Source organism: Mirounga angustirostris, unplaced genomic scaffold, assembly GCF_029215605.1.
Source record: "Mirounga angustirostris isolate CCGP_5_RB_7025 unplaced genomic scaffold, mMirAng1.0.hap1 SCAF_5, whole genome shotgun sequence".
Classification (NCBI taxonomy): Eukaryota; Metazoa; Chordata; class Mammalia; order Carnivora; family Phocidae; genus Mirounga; species Mirounga angustirostris.
The window spans coordinates 26844744-26866925 of NW_026991713.1; the positions used below are offsets into that span (position 1 = coordinate 26844744).

Consider the following 22182-nt stretch of genomic DNA (forward strand, 5'->3'; position numbering starts at 1 on the left):
CTCTTGAGGTTAATTTCAATATGGTAACCTGGATAATTCATCCTTAATTAAAAATTAGTAATTGTCTTGGGGTGTCTGGGTGGCTCAGTTAAGTGTCTGCCTTCGGCTCCGGTCATGATCCCAGGGTCCTGGGATCGAGCTCCACATCGGGCTCCCTGCTCAGGGGGGAGCCTGCTTCTCCCTCTTCATCTGCCCCTCCTCCCACCTCATATTTGCTCTCTCTCAAATAAATAAAAAATAAAATCTTTAAAAAAACAAAAAAGCAAACTAATAATTGTCTTTTGAACATGCTCTAAGTTTTATTTATAAGGGGATGTTCCCCCCTAAATGGAGGTCTCTTAAGCTGCAAAATCATGTTCTAATATACAATAGGATACGATTAATGTTTATAGAAAATGTATGTCACAAAAATGTTAAGAAGTGCAAATTAAAACAGTGACGAACTTTTGTTTTTGCAATCACAAATATTTTAAAAATCATAAGGCCCAACCCAAGCACAGGTGTGATGAAATAAGCAACATCAGACCCAACCTGTTAAAGTATTAACTGGTACAATACTTATGAAAAGCAGTGTGGCAATATATATAAAAAAATTTTTTAAATAGTCATAGCTTTTGATCTAGTAATTCCTCTTCTGGAAATCTAGTCTAAAGCATATAGAAAAACAGTTAAAATACTATTTTAATACCAAAATATTAAATATTAATCAGGGAGGGGCAGATGCAGGATGCAAATTTATATATACAGTATGATTAAAGCCATGTAAAAATACACAAGCTAACAAAACTTATGAAATATATAAAAAGAGAAATGAAATGCATTGTTAGCAGTGATTGACTTTGAGTGATTTCACCAGGGAGAATTTTTCTTTTTGCTTCTTTGCATTTCCTTATCCACAGAAAGTACATGTGTTTATGGTAATGAGTTCTCTTCAAAAATTCCCTTAAGACCAGATTTTGGCAAGTTGGTCTTTTATCTACTTTTTTGCTAATATGGAAATCCAATGTAAGGATTTCTACACCATAAATGGTAAGACACGTATCTTATGCTCTTTACTTGTGATTAAGATATTGAAAGCATTCTTTTTTGCTTATCTTATGGTTTCATACAGGCAACTCTCCTATACATTGTTTTTTGATACCGATTTTTTGAAAATTACAAAACTAAGTTGAAATAATGAAGTACATCTATATACAATAACACAGAACATTAAGTTGTAGAATAATACATATAGCATAATATAATTTATGTAAACTTTTCTACAAGTACTTATACTGGCATAGAAAAATTATGGAAAATTATCATTTTCTTAAGGGTTCCAGTTACGTGCCAGATAATCAAGGTTTTACTAGTACAACCCTGAAAGGTGTCCTCTTAAAGCAACTAATCACCAGAATAGGGGTTTGGGAAGTCACACTCTCTTTTTTTTTCAAGATTTTATTTATTTATGGGGAGAGAGAGAGCGAGCACATGCACATGAGTGGAGGGGAGCGGCAGGCAGAGTGAGAGGGAAAGCAGACACCCTGTGGAGCAGGGAGCCGGACAAAGGGCTCTATCCCAGCACCCTGAGATCATGACCCGAGCCAAAGGCAGACACTTAACAGACTGTGCCACTCAGGCGCCCTGGGGAAGTCACACTTTCTTACGATGCACAAATTTCAATATCTGCTACAATCACTAGCCAGGGGCAAGCACCTTAATTATAGGGTGCCCTTAAAACTTATCAGACTCGGACCCTTGAGAGAATTAAAAACCCACTCTATTAATAATTAACAAGAGAGTTAAACCAAGACTATTCCTGGAAAACCAAGACACACTGTTACCCTTCTTAAATAACACAATGACTCAGTGACATCTAAGTCCACAGTTCTTAACCCAGAGCAGAACTTTTATCTCCTGGTTCACACTGCAGCCTGATGTTCAGATCTGTTTCCTACTGATGGGAGTAACTAATTTTTGTGGCCTCCATGGAAAAATAATAAATAGTTATTTAAATAAAAGAGTACTGCTATTCATACATTTATAGGATCGCTCTACATTTTAAGAAATTTAAAATTATTTTCCAAATCCTTCTTACTTTCCATCAGGCCTTCTTTCAATCCCTTCCATCCTTCTTTCCTTCAACATAACTTTGTATGTAGTAGAGCTATGTTAGCTTACTATCTTCTTTTTAAAGAGGTATTATGACAATCAGGATCATTTACCCATTCATTTATTAATTTTTAGACGTATGAGCATCTACTACATGCCAGCGATGACTACTGGGTGCTAAGAATTCTGTAGTACACAAAACAAGACAAAATCTCCACCCTCATGAAGCTTACATTCCAGTGCAGGAAACAGGAAAGCAAGTAAGTTGGCCAGGGAAGGTTTCAGGGAGTAAAAATCCAAAGGAAGTGAGAAAGCTAGGTTTGCTGATACTAGCAGGAAGAGAATTCTATGTAGTGTGAACAGCAAGTAAAAGGGCTCTGAAGGAAAGGCATGTTCAAGGAATGGCCAAGAGGCCATGTGGCTGGAACAGAGTAAACAAGGAAGAGAACAATAGGAAATGAGAGTGGAGAGGTAATGGAGGATCAGATCACACAGGTTCTTATAGGTAACAGTTAAGGCCTTTAGCTTTTTTCTGAGTAAGACGGGAAACTATTAGAAGGTTTTCAACAGAACAATTATAAGAACTAAGGGAAGTTTTAACAATGTTACTCTGGCAACTTGCTAAGAACAGACTATAGAGAAGTAAAGCAGAAGGAGGGAGACCAGTTAGGAAGTAACTTCAATAAATCAGGCAAAAGATGGTGGCATGGACCAGGATGGTGGCAAAAGCAATGGTGATAACTGGTCAAATGTGGATATATTTTGGGAGACAGAGCTAATAGGATTTGCTGACAGATCAGATGTTGGGTGTAAGACAAAGAGAAGAGTCAAGAATGGCACCAAAGTTTCTGGCCCAAGCCACCAGAAGAATGGAGCTAGCATTAACTGAGATAGGGAAGGCTATAGGAGAAGCTGGTTTGTGGGAGACCATCAGAAGCTCAGTTAGAGACAATATTAAGTTAGGGATGCCTATTAGACATGTCAAGTAGGCAGCTGGAAGGATATACAGTTCTGGAGGTCAGGGGACAGGTCTTGACCAGAGACAGAATTGGGAGCCATTAGCATGCAGAAGGTATTTAAAGCCATGAGACTGGATGAAATCACTGTCTTAGAAAACGGGACAGGAAGGAGCAGACAACCGAAGACTGATCCTTGAGCACTCCAAAACTTAGAGGTAAAAAAGATGAAAAGGAATCAGTAGAAGAAACCAAGATAGTATATGAACTATGGATATGTAAAAAGGGTTTCAATGGTTATTAAGGTTGAATTAAGGAGAAAAATAACAGAAAACCCACACACAACCATTAGGGACTGTAATATTGCTAAAATGACGTGTTCTGGAAAGAATTATAATGGAAAGAATGCACCATCACTTTTGATTTTTTTCATGCCAACTGAGGAAGACTGAAGAAAGGAAAAACAGCTTGTACATAAATACTAGCAACTAAGGGCACTGACATACTTGCTTTCTGAGTACTGGCGACCCTAAAGGCCAACAGGAAGATACCTCAGGGGCTGCTGGGGAGGGCAAAACTCATAATCATGTCCTCAGCAACTATTTACAAAGGGGCTATCTAACACAAACTGCTGTTGGGAATATGAAAAAAATGGATTTGCATAAGGGGCACCTTTCAAAGAGTATGCTCCAGGTTCCATGACTTCCGGTAAATATAATGTAATGGCTAAGCTAGTTTAATTTGTTTTCATACCCATAATATCAAAACAGGAAGTAGCAGGAGCTGCATGGTTACATATGTTATCTTTTGAAATCAACCTCTGCACAAATGAATGTAAAAATAGTCATTAGGGCAAAGGCAGAGAGTAAGGAACTAAAAGTTCAATTTAACCCCAAACCCAATGTCCTGGATTTCCTCATCACCCACCTCCCATATTAAAAATTCAAAACAGCCCTAGCACCCACTCTCAGCATAAAGCCCAAAACTAAGAATCTCTGAACTGCCATCCCAAAGTAAATAAAATCACCAGGGTTAGGAAAAGGCAAAAGGCAATTCACAAATTTAGTAGTAACAATATTAACTTTAGACTTCCAGACTTGAGATTATCTAATCACCAATGTTTATTGGCCACTGGGCTATTTCATAGCATCAGTTTTGTACAGTCATGCTACCTACCCTTCCAGCCCACCCACTCTGGGCGAAGTCAATAATTAAATGCATGTAGGTTCAGGACTGAATGAAGTGAGGCAACACCTTGGGATCATGAAACTCACTTTGCTGACCTTGATTAAGAATTTGATAATAAGGAACATCCTACTCTACCTGAGACTCTCCTAAATAAAATGGGAATTGAATAAACCCACATAATTTGATAGCTAAACTCTGGGAATAAAACTTCTAAGAATCACTGAGAAATTTACCAGTGGACCACCCCCAAAACTAGCATAAATAAAGTACCATTTCAAAGAAAAACTGAGAGGCACTTGGGTGGCTCAGTTGGTTAAGCGTCTGCCTTCGGCTCAGGTCATGATCCCAGGGTCCTGGGATCAAGCCCCGCATCGGGCTCCCTGCTCTGCAGGAAGCCTGCTTCTCCCTCTCCCACTCCCCCTGCTTGTGTTCCCTCTCTCACTATCAAATAAATAATAAATAAAATCTTAAAAAAAAAAAAAAAGAAAAACTGAACACCTTCAAGAAGCTGTGAATATGGGCGCCTGGGTGGCTCAGTTGGTTGAGCAACTGCCTTCGGCTCAGGTCGTGATCCTGGAGTCCCTGGATCGAGTCCCACATCGGGCTTCCTGCTCGGCAGGGAGTGTGCTTCTCCCTCTGACCCTCCCCCCTCTCATGTGCTCTCTCTCAAATAAATAAAACCTTTAAAAAAAAAAAAAAGAAAAGAAGCTGTGAAGATAATTAGGTAAGATAATATTTCATCAGACAGCAACTGAGCAAGCACTCACACACTGTATTAAGAATACTGTATTAGAGATCACGTGGAAAAGTACAAAACAAAAGATGCATTCCTGATGAAGAGAGAATAATCTAGAGCAGGAGATGTAAACAAAAATTTACCCACAAATATAAATATAACATTAACAGATATCTAGCCACCTATAGTTATATATAGTTGGGCTAACAGGGGTAACAGCTATTCAAAATGACTATAATCAAATTAAATTTCATGAAGAAAAGTGAGCTAAAGGCAAATGACAGAAAAATGAAAGTACTGAAAATCAAAGGAAACAGCATTTAAGACGGCTTAATACTGAAATGAAAAGTAAAACTGGACAAAAAAGCAAAATCCAACTATATTCTACTTCTAAGAAACCCACCTGAAATATAAAGACACAGATAAGTTAAAAGTAACAGAAACAGAAAGATCATGTAAACACTAGTCAAAAGAAGCCTGGAGGGGCTATATAAATACTAGACAAATTATGTTTCAGGATATGAAATATTAGCAGCAATAAAAAGAAGACTTCAGGGGCGCCTGGGTGGCTCAGTCGTTAAGCGTCTGCCTTCGGCTCAGGTCATGATCCCAAGGGTCCTGGGATCGAGCCCTGCATCGGGCTCCCTGCTCAGTGGGAAGCCTGCTTCTCCCTCTCCCACTGCCCCTGCTTGTGTTCCCTCTCTCGCTGTGTCTCTCTCTGTCATTGGTGGGAAGCCCGCTTCGCCCTCTCCCACTCCCCCATTGCTTGTGTTCCCTCTCTCACTGTGTCTCTCTCTGTCAAATAAATAAATAAAATCTTAAAAAAAAAAAAAGAAGAAGACTTCATAAAGATAAAGGTGTCAATTCACCAAGAAAATATAAATAATAAACATATGTACAGCTAGTAACAGAATTTCAAAATATATAAACACAGAATTAGGAGGAGAAATAGAAAAATCCGTAAGTACAGATGTAGATTTCAATGTTCCTCTAATAATAATCAATTAGATAAACAGAAAATTAGTGAGGGTATAGAAAACCTGAATAACACTATCAGCCAAGTAGACCTAATTGATATTTTTAGAACACTACTAGCAATAATGGCAGAATATACACCTACTTTTCAAATGTATGTGAAACATTCACCAAGAGAGACTACAATCTGGGCCATAAAACAAATCTTAATCAATTTAAAGACTGAAATCATACAAAGTATGCTTTGTGATCACAACAGAATTAAACTAGAAATCAGTAACAGAAAGGTATCTGAAAATTTTCCAAATATTTTGAAATTAACTCACTGCTAAATAACCTATGGGTCAAAGAAGAAATCACAAGAGAAATAAAACATTTTGAACTGAATGAAAATGAAAAGATATCAAAATTTGTGGGATGCGCTAATGCAGTGCTTAATGGGAAATTTATAGCATTAAAAACTTAAAAAAGACAGGTTTCTAAACAATAAGCCTTAAGAAACTAGAAAAGGAACAAATTAAACCCAGAGTAAGCAGAAGGAAGGAAATAACAAGGAGCAAAAATAGAAAACTGGGGCGCCTGGGTGGCTCAGTCGGTTATGCATCCAACTCTTGATCTCAGCTCAGGTCTTGATCCCAGGGTTGTGAGTTCAAGCCCCAGTGTAAAGCCTACTTAGAAAGAAGGAAAGAAAGGGAGGAAAGGGAAGGAAGGAAGGGAGGAAGAAAGGGAGAGGGAGAGGGAGGGAGGGAGGGAGGAAGGAAGGAAACAGAAAGACAACAGAATCAATTAAACCAAAAGCTGGTTCTCAAAAAAATCAACAAAATAACAATACCAGGAATGAGAGAGATGACATCACTACAGATTATGAAAATACTAAAAGGATAATAAAGGAATATTATAAATTATGTACAAATAAATTCAACAATCTACATAAAATGGGCAAATCCCAAAGGGATTTGATACAAACTACCAAAGCTCCCTCAAGAAGAGATAAACTGAATAGTCCTTTCTATTGAGTACAGAAGTTGAATTTGCAGTTAAAAATCTTTCCACAAAGAAAATTCAAGACCCAGATGGCTTCACTGGTCAATTCCAACATTAAGAAATAATACCCATTCTACACATATTCTTCCCAAACACTGAAAAGGAGGAAATAGTACCAAACCTACTCTATGTTGCAAGTGTTACTATGAAACCAAAACCAGACAAAGATATTATAAATCTATAGACCAATATCCCTAATAAACAAAGATGTAAAAATTCTACAACAAAATTTTAGCAAATAGAATCCAAACAATACATAAAAAAAAATAGTAATAATAGATCATCGCCAAGTGAAGTTTAGCCCAGGAATGAAAGGTTGGTACAACATTTTAAGTCATTCAATATAATTCATCAAATGACTAAAAAAGAAAAATGTTATGATCATTTTAATAAATATAGAGAAAAGCATCCAACAAAATTCAACATCCATTCATGATAAAAACTCTCCATACCAGGAATAGAAGGGATTTTCTCAACCTGATAAAGGGCATCTATAAGAAGACCCATATTGAAACATCACACAATGTTTAAAGACTCAATGCTTTCCCTCGCTAAAACTGGAAAAAAAGCAATGATGTCCATTCTCAACACTTTATGCAACATTTTACTTAAGACTCTAAGCTGTGCTATAAGGCAAGAAAAATAAATAAAAAGCACAGATTGTAAAAGAAGAAGTAAAATTACCTTTATTCAATGATACCATGATCATCTACACAGAAAATCCTAAGGAATATATTTAAAAAACTACTAGAACTACTCTCAAGATCACAGGAGACAACATCAATAAACAAAAATCAATCACATTTCTACAATAAATAAAATTGTATTACAAACAACAAATCTTTGGAAACTGAAATTAAAAACCCAATACTAGTTATAACAGCATAAAAATTATGAAATATTTGAAATAAATTTAACAAAAAAGTACCATATCCATACACTGCAAGTTATAAAAAACACTGTTAAGTGAAAAATTTTTAAAGACTTAAATAAATGGAGAAATATACCATTTTAATGGTCAGAAAGATTCAATACCATTAAGACAGCAATTCTGAAATTGATCTAGAGACTGAATGCAATCTCCTTCAAATCCCAGCAGGCTTTTTATAGAAATTGATAAGCTGATTCTAAAATTTATATGGAAATGCAAAAGACCTAAGACTGCTGAGACTTTGAAAAAAAGAACAAAATTAGAGGACTTTACCTGATTTCAAGGCTTAAAGTTATTTAGCCAAAACAGAATGGTATGGCATCCAGCACCCACATATATGGGTCAACTGAGTTTTAACAAAGTTGGTAGGGCAATTCAGTGGTAAAAGATAATATATTCAGCTAATAGTGTTGGAACAACTGGAGATATATATATATATATATATGCCAAAAAAATGAACAACTTATGCCCCACACCATATATACAGATTAACCATAAATGGATCAGAGACCTGGGCGCCTGGGTGCCTCAGATGGTTAAGCGTCTGCCTTTGGCTCAGGTCATGATCCCAGGGTCCTGGGATCGAGTCCCACATCGGGCTCCCTGCTCCTTGGGAGCCTGCTTCTCCCTCTGCCTCTCTCTCTCTCTCTGTCTCTCATGAATAAATTAAAAAAAAAAAAAATGGATCAGAGACCTAAATGTTAGAGCTTAAATTAATAAAACTTCTCGAAGAAAACACAGAAGAAAGTCTTAGTGACCTTGGATTAGGCAAAGATTTTTAAAGTAGAATGTAAAGGAAAAATTTGTAAATTGGACTTTATGAAAATTATAAAAATTTTTGATCTTCAAAAGACACTATTAAGTGAAAAAGCAAGCCACAGAGAGAAAATATTTGCAAGACATCTGTCTCACAAAGGGCTTTGATCCACAAGTTTTACACCATAAGACAACTAATCTGCTTTTTAAAAATAGTCAAAAGCTTTTTACAGATATCTCACCAAAATAACCCCAAAAAAACCCCAAACAAAAAAACCCCTCCCAACGTACAAAGGCCAAAAAGCACATAAAAAGATGCTCATAAGTATTAGCAATTAGGGAAACATAAATTTAAACCACAAGGATACTACTACTCACTCAACAGAATGACTAAAATTAAAAAGACTGATAATAGCAAGTGTTGGGAAGGATGTGGAACAACTGGAACTGTCACACACTGCTGGTGGGAATGAAAAATGGTTCAGCCCCTTTGATAATTTCTTATGAATTTAAACATGTCCTTATCATCTGACCAATTAATCCTACCCCTAGGTATTTACCCAAGAGAAATGAAAATATGTCAATAATGACTTGTACTTGAATATTTATGCAGCTTTAGTCATAACAGGCCCAAACTGGAAAGAATCCAAGATGTCCAACAACTGGTGACTAGATAAACAAATTGTGGTCTATCCATACAAGAGAATATTACTCAGAAATAAAAAGGGATAAACTACTGGTAAACACAACAACAAAGATGAATCTCAAAAGCATTATACTAAGTTAAACAAGCCAGACACAAAAGGCTCTAGACTATGTAATTCCATTTACATTAAATTCTAGAAAGGGAAAAACATGAAATTCTAAAAATTCATGAAATTCTAAAAAGTGATAGGAAGGAGATCAGTGACTGCCAAGGGTGGGGTTAAAGGGAAGAAACTCACTGCAAAAGAGAGAACTTTTTAGAGTGATGAACCAGTCTTTATTCTGACTGTGGTAGTATGATTGTATGATTATACAATTGTATACATGTTTGTCAAAACTCATCACAGTGAATATTTAAAACTGGTGAATTTTTCTGTATGTAAATTATACTTCAAAACAATCTAAGAAAAGATACTTCAAAAAGTGCTTAACTTACACGGTTATATATATATTTTAAAGATTTTAATTTATGGGGTGCCTGGGTGGCTCAGTCATTAAGTGTCTGCCTTCGGCCCAGGTCATGATCCCAGGGTCCTGGGACCGAGCCCCGCGTCGGGCTTCCTGCGCGGTGGGAAGCCTGCTTCTCCCTCTCCCACTCCCCCTGCTTGTGTTCCCTCTCTCACTGTGTCTCTCTCTGTCAAATAAATAAAATCTTTAAAAAAAAAAGATTTTAATTTATTTATTTGACAGAGAAAGCGAGCACAAGCAGGGGGAACAGCAGAGAGAGAGGGAGAAGCAGGCTCCCTAAGAGCAGGAAGCCTGACACGGGACTCGATCCCAGGACCCTGGGATCATGACCTGGGCTGAAGGCAGATGCTTAACCGACTGAGCCACCCAGGCGCCCCTTACATGATTATATTTTATCTCAAAACCATCATGCAGAATTTTCCCGAAGAATATGAAAACACAATTTGAAAAGATATGCACACCCCTACGTTTATTGCAACATTATTTGCAATAGCCAAGACATGAAACAATCCAAGTGTCCATCTACAGATGAATAAAGAAGTAAATAAAGATGAAACATATATATACATATATATATGGAATATTACTTAACCATAAAAAAGAATGAAATGTTGCCATTTGCAACAACATGGATGGATCTAGAGGATGTACATTGCTAAGTGAAATAGAGAAAGACAAATACCATATGATTTCACTCATATGTGTAAACAAAGATAAAAAGAGACAAACCAAAAAACACTTAACTACAGAGAACAAATGGGCAGTTACCAGAGGGGAGGTAGGTGGGGAGACAGATGAAATAGGTAAAGGGGATTAAGAGTACACTTATCATGATGAGCACTGAGTAATGTATAGAATTGGTGAATCACTATATTGTACACCTGAAACTAATATAACACTAGAATTAATTAATCAATTACATTTTAAAAACCACCAGGCAAATTAGGCATTATTATTTCTATTTTCTTTAAAAAATAACAAGATTAAATAAATAGCTAGTAACTAGCAGAGGGAAGATGATCTGAGTAAGCCCAGGCCCCTTTAAAACAAAATTGTACACTCAGAAAAGAATTTTGCTTTAATGGAGTTTAAAAAGCACAAGATTGAGTATAATATGAGATAGGTCTATTCATATAGGAAGAGTTTAACAGTGTTTAACTATGGGGCATAAGGAATGAGTAAGTATAAAGAAAATTTCTACTTTACACTTCACTGCATTGTTTAAAAATACTTTAAACGAGTGTTTTGTATCGGTTAATAAAAGCTTATTTAAAAAGATATTATATACCCGCAATTATTGAATTCATAATGGGTCCCAGTCTTTTGATTGCCCTAATTTAAAAATGGTGAAATATTTAATAAAACATCCTTCTATACACTGCTTGATGTTTAAGAAGAGCTCAATGACATCTAGAAATCAACACTTGATAATGGCTTACATTAATCCAAAATAAATATTTAGATAGCAAACAAATACTTGTTGAGTGATTAGTGATCACAACTTAGCTTATTTAAAATTCTGAAAGATGATGCATCACAAGGACAATGCCTATTGGTAAAAATTTTCTTTATATACATAAGCTAGTATCTGGAGTTTTTCTGCTAAACCCTTTATTAGGAGAGATACTGGGATAATCAACTGCATCTAATTAAAGTCTGCTTAAAATTGCAGGTGCCTAGTAATCCTGATGGGACAAGACATACCAGAAGATTAAATTAATTAGCGGTCAAAAGCTAGTAAGCAGTAATAAGATTAAATAAGTAAGATTAAACATAGGTGGGACACTAGACATAAAAGTCTGAGGATAACACACATGATTTTAAGACTTGCTAATGGTCTTCTTGCCTTCAATTTTGTTCCCTTCAAGTCCCCTTTACAGGACTTTTATAACTACAGTGATTTGGTTATACACAAAAGACGGCAGAAGATTGCAGCGATATGGAACACACAGGAAGAAAACAGGTACTGAAAGTCATCACAGAAGAATTTCAAGATAGGGCTTGAACTAAAATATCTGGATAATGAGACAAAATAAAATATAAACATGAGTGATGTTATGAATCATGGAAAGAAATCTCAGAATACAGTAATGACACAGATCTGGGGCTAAGAAATGGTTTGCTGATTTGTTTCCACATACCCTAAATTATGAAAAACCCAGAGAGCATGTATAAACAAAGTGGGTACTAAATACGAAAGAAAAATCAAAGAAGAGGAGAGAAAACAGAAGCAGGAATTGAAAGACACCATGGTGGCCAAAAAATTGCAGATTTTTATCCTGGGAAATTGATACAGAAATATCACTTTTATTATAGAAAGATTATTAAGGGAGGAACTTTTTTAAGACAGAAATAGAAGAGCTATGTTTTTGTTATATGAATTTAAAACTTTGGACAGATACCTATTTTGAAATTTCTAAGGACATGATACTGGGAATAAGAGCAAGGAAATAAAAAAATGTATAATGGAGCAAGTTGCATGTCATCTATATAATGAATGTAGTTAAAGCTCTTAGAATGAATTTCAGCAAGACATGGAGTATGAGACTTGAGGAATCTCTATTTTACCTAAGGAATCTCTACTTTACCTAAGGATAAGGGAATCTATTTTACTTAAGGATAAGGGAGGAAGTACCTTCTGAATAAATAAGTAAACCAAGCTCCAGATCCATACATCCATTTGCTTTCAGAAATGCTCCCCACCAGATTGATCCATTGACCCATCAGACTCAACATGACCAACAACGGGTTCATCTTCCTGTTTCCCCACATGTATGAATGGCACCACCATCACCCAAACACCTCTGTCAGAAACTTGAGAGGCTGCCTGTCTCTTCCCACACCTAGTCAGTGACGTACTGCTGTTAATTAAAATTCTTTTTTCCTCCTTCCTCCTTTTATTTCCTCCTTTTATCAAAGTCCTTTCTTTTATTTTCCCCCTTTCTATTCCCATTTCTGGCCCTTTCATTAAGATTTTCAATAAACTTCACCTAGACTATTATAATCGTTTCCAAACAGGTCTCCCTGACTCCAAACTTTCCATATATCACCTTTCCATATACACCTTCCATGTATCCCAAGTACAGAACCCACTTTATGATTTTCTAATGCATTAACTTTTTTTCTTAAAATTTGGCAATGAAAATAAAATCTAACCTCAGCACAATACAAAATCCTTCATAAGACCTACACTCCTTCCTCATATTCTGGGTCCCATCCAAGCTGAACTACTTGCAATTTCCCCAGCATACTCTATGACATCCTGTTCTCTCTGCCCATGGCTAGCTCCTAACCATTCTTCAAGGCTCAATCACTTGCCTTTACTTACTATATTATCCTCTCTCTTTGACTATAAACAACTTGTAAACAAGGACTGTATTTTTTATCTCCCAGCACTTAGTAGAGTAGGTGGATGAATGTATATTCATTAATTCCATAAGCATGTCCTGCCATGAAATGTGCCAGCCTAGTGCTTAGTTATTGGTTGACTAAGTGAGCAAGAACAAAGTTTGCTCAAACATAAACCATTAAAAATAGTCACTTCTCCACAAACAATGAATCATGGAACACTACATCTAAAACTAATGATGTAATGTATGGGGATTAACATAAGAATAAAAAAAAAAGTCACCTCTCAGTTTTAGTAGGGAATAAGATAGATATAAAAGAAAGAAAAATTAAAAGAAGAAAAATATTTAAAGCCAGAGTCAGATAGGAGGTAAGAATCCATGTAATAAAATGTGAGTACTAGCAAACAGGGGCAACTAGTTTCTAAAGGAACTGAGAACTATATACACTGCCCAATCATTTGCTATACCCTATTTTTTTAAACAATAACTTGAAATCTGTTAAATAAATGGATAGGTGGGCTGAGAACAAGGTCAATTATTTGGCAGGAGGATGAATAAAAACAGTAAATGACTATATCACAAAATAGAAAAATTTTCAAGAATTCTTGCAAAATTCACTGAAAGCTTTGGTTAAATTCCCCGATTAAAATAAAAGAAAAAAGAAGTACTATTTCATTTTAGCTACACTATTTGTACATCTAAAAATACCATTTAAGGGGCGCCTGGGTGGCTCAGATGGTTAAGTGTCTGCCTTTGGTTCAGGTCATGATCCCAGGGTCCTGGGATCGAGCCCCACATCGGGCTCCCTGCTAGGCGGAGAGCCTGCTTTTCCCTCTGCCTCTGCCTCTGCCTCTCTCTCTGACTCTCATGAATAAATAAATAAAACATTTAAAATATATATATATATTAAAAGTAATAAAAATACCATTTAATAGGTGATCATACTGGGTGTTAATTTCCCCATGCAGAATACAACCTTGGAAGTTTGTTAATGTAAGAAAAGTTACACATTCTTTTAGTTGTCAAGTGGGAGTTAAAGAAAAGAACTTACTGTCCACGAGGATACCAACGGTGCTTAGTAGTAAAGAACATTTTGCTAAGTTGTTCTATCATGGGTCCTTGCTCAAATTGCTCATTTTTTTCTTCTAATCTGGTTTTCAGCACTTGGTCATGTGTTTCTTCATTATTATGCACAGGATCTGGCCGAGGTATAGGCTACAAAATAATCAGAAATCAACAGCATCAAAATATAGGAATGATGGGCGCCTGGGTGGCTCAGTTGGTTAAGCGACTGCCTTCGGCTCAGGTCATGATCCTGGAGTCCCTGGATCGAGTTCCGCATTGGGCTCCCTGCTCGGCAGGGAGTCTGCTTCGTCCTCTGACCCTATCCCCTCTCATGTGTTCTCTCTCATTCTCTCTCTCTCAAATAAATAAATAAAATCTTTAAAAATATATATATATAGGAATGTTAGCCAGCATTTGACTGAGTTTACAACACAACAATTAACACACTCCGGAATTCATTATAGTACCTCAAGGTAGGTAAGTAAGTTTTCAGAACAGAATTTTACTTAGTTGCATTATTCATTAAAGAATCAGAAATAGGGGCACCTCGGGTGGTTAAACATCCAACTCTTGATCTTGGCTCAGGTCATGATCTCAGGATTGTGAGATCGAGCCTCTTGTCAGGCTCTGCACTGGGCATGGAGCCTGCTTAAGATTCTCTCTCCCTACCTCTTACACTGTTGGTGGGAATGCAAGCTGGTGAAGCCACTCTGGAAAACAGTATGGAGGTTCCTCAAAAAGTTGAAAATAGAGCTACCCTACGACCCAGCAATTGCACTACTGGGTATTTATCCCAAAGATACAAATGCAGTGATCCGAAGGGGCACCTACACCCCAATGTTTATAGCAGCAATATCCACAATAGCCAAACTATGGAAAAAGCCCAGATGTCCATCAACAGATGAATGGATAAAGATGATGTGGTATTTATATACAATGGAATATTACTCAGCCATCAAAAAATTGAAATCTTGCCATTTGCCATGACATGGATGGAACTAGAGGGTATTAAGTGAAGTATGTCAATCAGAGAAAAATAATTATCATATGATCTCACTGATATGTGGAATTTAAGAAACAAAACAGAGAGGGCGCCTGGGTGGCTCAGTCGTTAAGCGTCTGCCTTTGGCTCAGGTCATGATCCCAGGGTCCTGGGATCGAGCCTCACGTCGGGCTCCCTCCTCGGGGGGGAGGCCTGCTTCTCCCTCTCCCACTCCCGCTGCTTGTGTTCCTGCTCTCGCTCTCTCTGTCTCTGTCAAATAAATAAATAAGATCTTTTTTAAAAAAAAAAGAAACAAAACAGAGGATCATAGGGGAAAAGAGGAAAAAATAAAATAAGACAAAACCAGAGAGGGAGACAAACCATAAGAGACTCTTAATCATAGGAAACAAACTAAGGGTTGCTGGAGGGGAGAAGGGTTGCGGGATGGGGTAAGTGGGTGGTGGACATTAAGGAGGGCACATGATGTAATGAGCACTGGGTATTATATAAGACTGATGAATCACTGACCTCTACCTCTGAAACCAGTAATACATTATATGGTAATTAAATTTAAATAAAAATAAATTAAAAAAAAAGATTCTCTCTCCCTCTTCCTCTGCCCCTCCCATACCTCTCTCTCCTCCCCCTCTTAAAAAAAAAAAGTCAAATATTTTTTCTCTCATATCAAGTTTTGGGTTTCTTTTCCAATAATAAAGTTCTTATTTAATGTTATTGTTCCCCCAATAATAAAGCACTTATTACTTTAATTTTTATTTCCCAAAACTATAAATTGTGCCCATTATTTTTTAACTTGAAAGTTTACAGTCTCGGGTGCCTGGCTGGCTCAGTTAGTTAACTGTATGCCTTCGGCTCAGGTCGTGATCCCGGGGTCCTGGGATTGAGTCCTGCATTGGGCTCCCTGCTCCGTGGGAAGCCTGCTTCTCCTTCTGCCTCTGCCCCTCTCTCTCTCTCTCTCGCTCTGTGTCTCTCAAGAATAAATAAATAAAATCTTAGGGGAGGAAAAAAGTTTACAATCTTTAACCTTGCTTATCATTAAAGTGAGATACAATGAAAATGGTATTTCTTACATCCAAAGGAAACAAAAAAATTTCAGTGCATTCATTTCAAGTGACTGAAATGTCATCAAATGATGCTTTATGATAACTTGAGTACTTTTTCACCTAAAGACATCAACTACTAAAAATCTCATCTCCTCCCCAACACATTTGAATGATATAACATATTCCCATCAATAACACTAACTCATTAAAGCCTTTAAGAATCACTGTTTTGGAAAGTCAAGTCATGTATATTTTAAATATTACATGATGAGGTATGTAACACAAGGTGGTAACATTGTCTTGCTTTACAAATACCATATATACGTATTACAATACAATGAAAATCTGAATTTTTAACCAGAAAGAAAATAATTCAAACATAAATGTCTTTACATTCATACACTATTAATGACAACTACTACATTCTCCCATTGTATTAAATGCTATAGCATATAATTATATTTGTTAGGCATATGTACATAAAAAATAAGACTTCTTTAAAAAGCAGTATCTAAGCGCATGAAGGTGGCACAACTGACTCAATACTACAGAAATGCAAAGTAACAAAAAGATATTAGTGAGAGGTAAAATAGGAGCCAAGTCAGAGCCTTGTTACAGAGGGCAGAATGCATTCTACAAGGAATAACAAATATTAAAAGTAGGAAAGAACACACAATAAAGAGATAAACTTTAAAATGGATCTTGAGGGCACCTGGGTGGCTCAGTCGATTAAGCACCTGCCTTCGGCTCAGGTCATGCATGATCCCAGAGTCCTGGGATCTCCTGCTCAGCAGAGTCTGCTTCTCTCTCTCCCTCTGCCCCTCCCCCCTGCTCATGCGCTTCCTCTCTCTCGCTCGCTCAAATAAATAAAATCTTTAAAAAAATAAAAATGGATCTTGAGAAATCAGATTATGAAAGGCCTGCAAAGTAAGACTTGTAACAATTTGAGATAAGTAGAAATAAGGAACTACTTAGTGTGGGAGGGAATGAGCAGGTAGTAAAGAGGTTAAGAACTTGAGCTCTGGTTTCTAATTCTACCACTTAATAGCTCTGTGACCTTGGACAAGTTATTTAAGCTCTTAATTTCCCTTTCTGTAAAGTCAGAGAAATAATACCTACCCAAAAGGGCTTGGTGAGGATTAAATGAAATAATAATATATGGTATGCTTAGCTGTCCCTTGTACTCTTAAGAGTTCAATACTGGTAGGCAGCTACTAAGATTTCTTTAAGGCCTCAAACAGGAGAGAATTTACTTTAAAGAAAAAGTCCTCCTTAGACATTTAAAGTAATTTTAAAAGATCATTACTTGTATGTAAAGCGAAATATTAGTAAGTGTCTTTGCAAGTTACTATGAGACCCTCAGAGGTCTAGCAAACACAGGATTAGAACCTATAATAGTTTTCTCTCTTTTAGGTGACTATACTTGTTGCTAAAGATCAAATGTTTTTAGTATTATCAAAAGTTAAGTTGTTTCCAAGTATTCATGAATGTTCCATTGTCTCTCTTCCTATTCCCAAGCAGGCTCAATTCTAATATATCACAAATTCTCTCTGCTTTGTATGATTAAACACACTTCTTTTCCAGGCACATAGATAAAAGACATCGGAATTAATGGATTCTTCAAAGTCTATACCAAGAGCCTCTGGCAGCGTTGGTGGTATAGTGGTGAGCATAGCTGCCTTCCAAGAGCCTCTGGCTGATTCAGAATTGATTTTTAGGTAGCATTTGATCTCCTTGATCAAACTTCAAAGAAAGGACACATGACTATTTCAAAAAAGGAAAAACTAAAATAAAACTGTCAACTTTAAAAAACATTCAGAACTGTCATCCTGACTTTTCCTTGTTTCTCTTAAGAATTTTCAAAATTTGACTTTTGAAATTTTCCACCAAATCAGCCACTAAAAGAACTGCCTAGTGCTTACATTTTAGTATTTCCAAGTCATTCTTTTTGCCCCTTGTGTAATATCTTTATTTTCCTAAACTAGAAATCCTAAATTCTAGAAAAACATTTTTAGAATATTAGTACTTTTAATAAAAAATATACTCGGCAAAAGAAGAAGGAAGGATCTTTCTTCACAGATCTGGATCTGTGGAAAACAATCAACATGTTTTAAATTCAAATTACCAGAAAACCAAACATGCAAATCATCCTAATTTTCTTAAAGCCAGTCTCAGTAGGTATTTCTACATATGACCAGGATCTTTGCATGCAGTTGCTTTCCAGGGCCTAGAGAATCAAAGGGCACCCTGGAGTTGCAGCAGCCCTACCTCCTTGAGGAAAGAAAAAAAATCAAGACTAAACTTCAAGTCATGTTGGAGGGTATTTATTTATTATCATGTACTATCTGCATGAGATTTGTAAATCTAGATTCAAAAAGAACATACTGTATTCTAAATTCTAACAGTAATGTGTTTTCAAGAATGTTTCTTATTGTGCAGCCCAATCTATAATTTATTACTTGAGAAACAAAAAAATTCCATGCTTCCCCATGTGAATGTCTCTTAGCCCTAAAACAGAAAACCCATAAGCATGAAGAGAGAGGAACAAATTTATTCATTTAATCAACACATATTTAGTGTTCACTTACCAAGTACAGGTGTTATTCCAGATGCTAAGGATATACCAGAGAACAACACAGAGCCCTGTCCTCATGGAGGTTACATTTTAGTGATGGGAGATAGACAGAAATACAAGAAAGTATCTATTGTGCCAGAAATGATACAAGCCATTGAGAAAAGACAATAGGAAGGGGCCCAGCAGTACGGGTACTACATTTAGCCCAGAGGTAGGAGCCTGCCTAATGTACCTGAAGAACAGCAGGGAGGCCAGTGTGGTGAGCAGTGGAATGATTACATGTAAAGTGATAAGAGTAATCTTCTAGACAAGAGAGAGAGAAAGACAGAGAGAGGGAGGGAGAGAAAGAGGGAGGAAGGAATACTGATGATGTGGGAGAGGAGACAACAGCTACAATGGGAGTGCAACAGAAAAAAAGGAACCAGGGAGTTGGACATGTATGCAAGGGAGTGATTATAATGATGGACCATGGAATCTATGCCAGGCAAGGAGAGAAGTGAGAATGTGTGAGATGCATGAGGGCTAAGAAAAAGTGCTTTGATCAATGGATGTAGGTCTCAATGAGGAGATGAAGAATTCTTGGAGGTGGGAGACTGGGGGAACTGGTAGGAAGCTAGTGGAATTCTTGAAATCTAGACTGGCAGGAAGGAGGAGCAGGTATTTGTGATTAGAACATCTCTAAAATACAGCAGTGGGAATGGAGGCTGAGGTAGGGGAAAAAGATGAAGTGAGAGGTCAGGGCACAATACAGCGAGAGCTGTAGTGTTTACAAGCCAAAAGTCAGTGATTTATGCCTATTTTCTACACACTGCCCCAAGAAATGAAATGAAAGAGGTACTGGATTACTGCCTATGATATGTGACTAGAATACAAAGCAGGCAGACAAAACGGTGAGATTAAAGGGAATAAAAACTAGCAAAATACAATTAAGCTATTTTCTCAAATCAACCATTATTCTGACCCTAATGATGATTTTTAAAAAACAGGTACCACTAGATGCATCATGTGACGATTTGAATTATCTAATTCTTTTCTCCTCAAAGAGCAAATCAAACATTACTAAATATAGTAAACTAAGGCTTAAAAGACATAGAAGGAAGCATTTCAAATATAAAATAAGAAAAAGACTTGGGTCAAGCTAAAATAAATCGTACTGAAGACAAAAACAAAACTTCCTCTACCTAGTGCTTGGCTTTTGAAGAAATATGGAAAAAATTAAACTAGTCCTTAAAATATATGCCCATGTTGACCCATTAGAAAAAAACTGGAAAAAAAAATTCACCAAACATGCAACGGATTATCAGAACCAATATAATATAAAGGGTATAAAACAGCATACCAAAATACAAGTTTTTCATGATTTATTAGATTACAATATAAGGTAGTATGGGACAATGTGTTTTATAAATCTGTACTAGCCAAAAATCACCTACCAGATTTTAGACCAGAAAACTGATGCCATAATTGTGTTTAAATGGTTCACTCTGTATACTGAAAAAGTCTTTAAAGAAAGAAGATGAAAAAGATATGAGAAAAACTGAAATAGTAAAATAAAAACCAAAAAAAGATATAAACCAAATAAAGGAAATCAAACAATTCCATTCTCTTTGGATACTGTAAGGAAATGTGAATATTTCTAACAGCAAATTATAAATTACAAGAGATTTTCTCATACATACTTTTGTATGTTCATATGGAATGTCCACAGAAGGGTGGTAGCATACTATTGTCCTGCCATCCGATGTCAAAGCAAGCTCCACTTTGCTAAAAAACAATGTTTTAGAAACAGAGTTATACTGTATTCAAGACAGAATGATTTTCTTAGAGATAAAATTAATTAACCAACCATAAATCCCTGAAGAATAGATGCTATGACACTAGACTGGCAGACCTGGTACCTGTATCAGAGGGGACAACTCAGACCATCCCACAAAATATGTCAGCTTAACTACCACAACAAACCATTAATGCATAACCCACTCTTTTACCTATTTGTTTTTAGACTATCCAAATCTTTGGGAGGGATCTTCATGTTTACTCATCACTATTATCAGAACTTTTTTCCTTATCTAAAAACTACCCTCAGGGTGCCTAGGTGGCTTAAGTCAGTTAAGCGGCTGCCTTCAGCTCAGGTCATGATCTCGGGGTCCTGGGACGGAGCCCCCTGTCAGGCTCCCTGCTCAGATGGGAGTCTGCTTCTCCCTTTCCCTCTGCCCCTGACCCTGCTTGTGCTCTCTCTCTCTAATAAATAAAATCTTAAAAAATAAAAACTACCTTCAAAAAGCTGTAAGAAGTATATTACTTTGTTAAATTATTAAAATTAAATATCAGCAAAGTACATAATCTTTCGAGCAAAGGATCACCTGAATTTCCAATCATAAAGATTGCAGCTGAGCCCTTTTCTAGATCAAGTGCCTTCTCCAAGTGCCTTTCGCGGAACAATACAGCTGTAAGAAGTCTCCCGTAAAAAGAGTTCTGCAGTCAAATAAATTTGGCAATTACTGAATACTATCCCTTCCCTCCACTGATATCCCTCAGAAAAACATATTTTGGGCAATACTCCTCTAAATATTTTTTCCAGCAATATTCTGGCTGGATCTCACCCAGGTACCAACTGACCAAGACTATTTTTCAAAGATCCTATCAACTATTATACTCAAATCCACATACATTCTAAGGAGCACAACTTTCAGCTTTCATTAACCTTATGTGTTCTCTAGATACCTACAAATTTAAGTTTCTAGGGTTTCAATACTAACCAGATTTGAACTAGATTGGCAATTAAACACTACAGTGTATTTTAGCTAACGTAAGATACAGTATTAGGTTGTTTCACCACGATTTTAAGATCAAATAGCATAACACAGCTATAATGAACATTTAATCTATCAAGTGATTTTTGATGAAGAATGGAGTTTTATATAATACACAACACTTATAAGATTCAATCTTTTCAGGTTTAAAGTGTTACCTATTACCTAGTCTAATTTCATCACTATCTTAGTACTTACTAAGTATACACTTAAAATTCAAATTAAAACTAGTGTCAAGAGGGAAAAAAATATTTTTTTACCAAAATTTGCAATAAAAACATCATAGCTTAAGAAAATATGTTGAGTTTCTGTACATCAGACTACTACAGAGAAGAAAACAACATCTTATTCATATATTATTCCTTGTTCTTAGCATAGTGACTAGAATTGAGTAAGTACCAAATAAATTGTGACTGAATTAAATTATTTGTAATTTAGGGTTATTCAACATCAACCAAAAGATAAGATAAATAAATGCTTAAGCTA

The 22182-nt window shown here is 36.4% G+C and overlaps 1 protein-coding gene across 11 annotated transcripts in view; it reads right to left on the reverse strand.

The window, feature by feature from the left end:
* Window positions 1-22182, reverse strand: part of MRPL42 (mitochondrial ribosomal protein L42) — an 82205-nt gene that overhangs the window by 52361 nt on the left and 7662 nt on the right. For 10 of the 11 annotated variants that reach the window (XM_064590785.1, XM_064590786.1, XM_064590792.1 and 7 more), the window contains exons 4-5: window positions 20563-20647; window positions 14252-14415 (exon numbers count right to left, since the gene is read on the reverse strand). In XM_064590785.1, coding sequence (XP_064446855.1) covers window positions 14252-14415; window positions 20563-20647 — 249 coding nt within the window. Of the gene's footprint in view, window positions 1-4733; window positions 4917-14251; window positions 14416-20562; window positions 20648-22182 lie in introns of all 11 variants that reach the window. The other variant, XR_010411394.1, reaches the window with a different exon arrangement.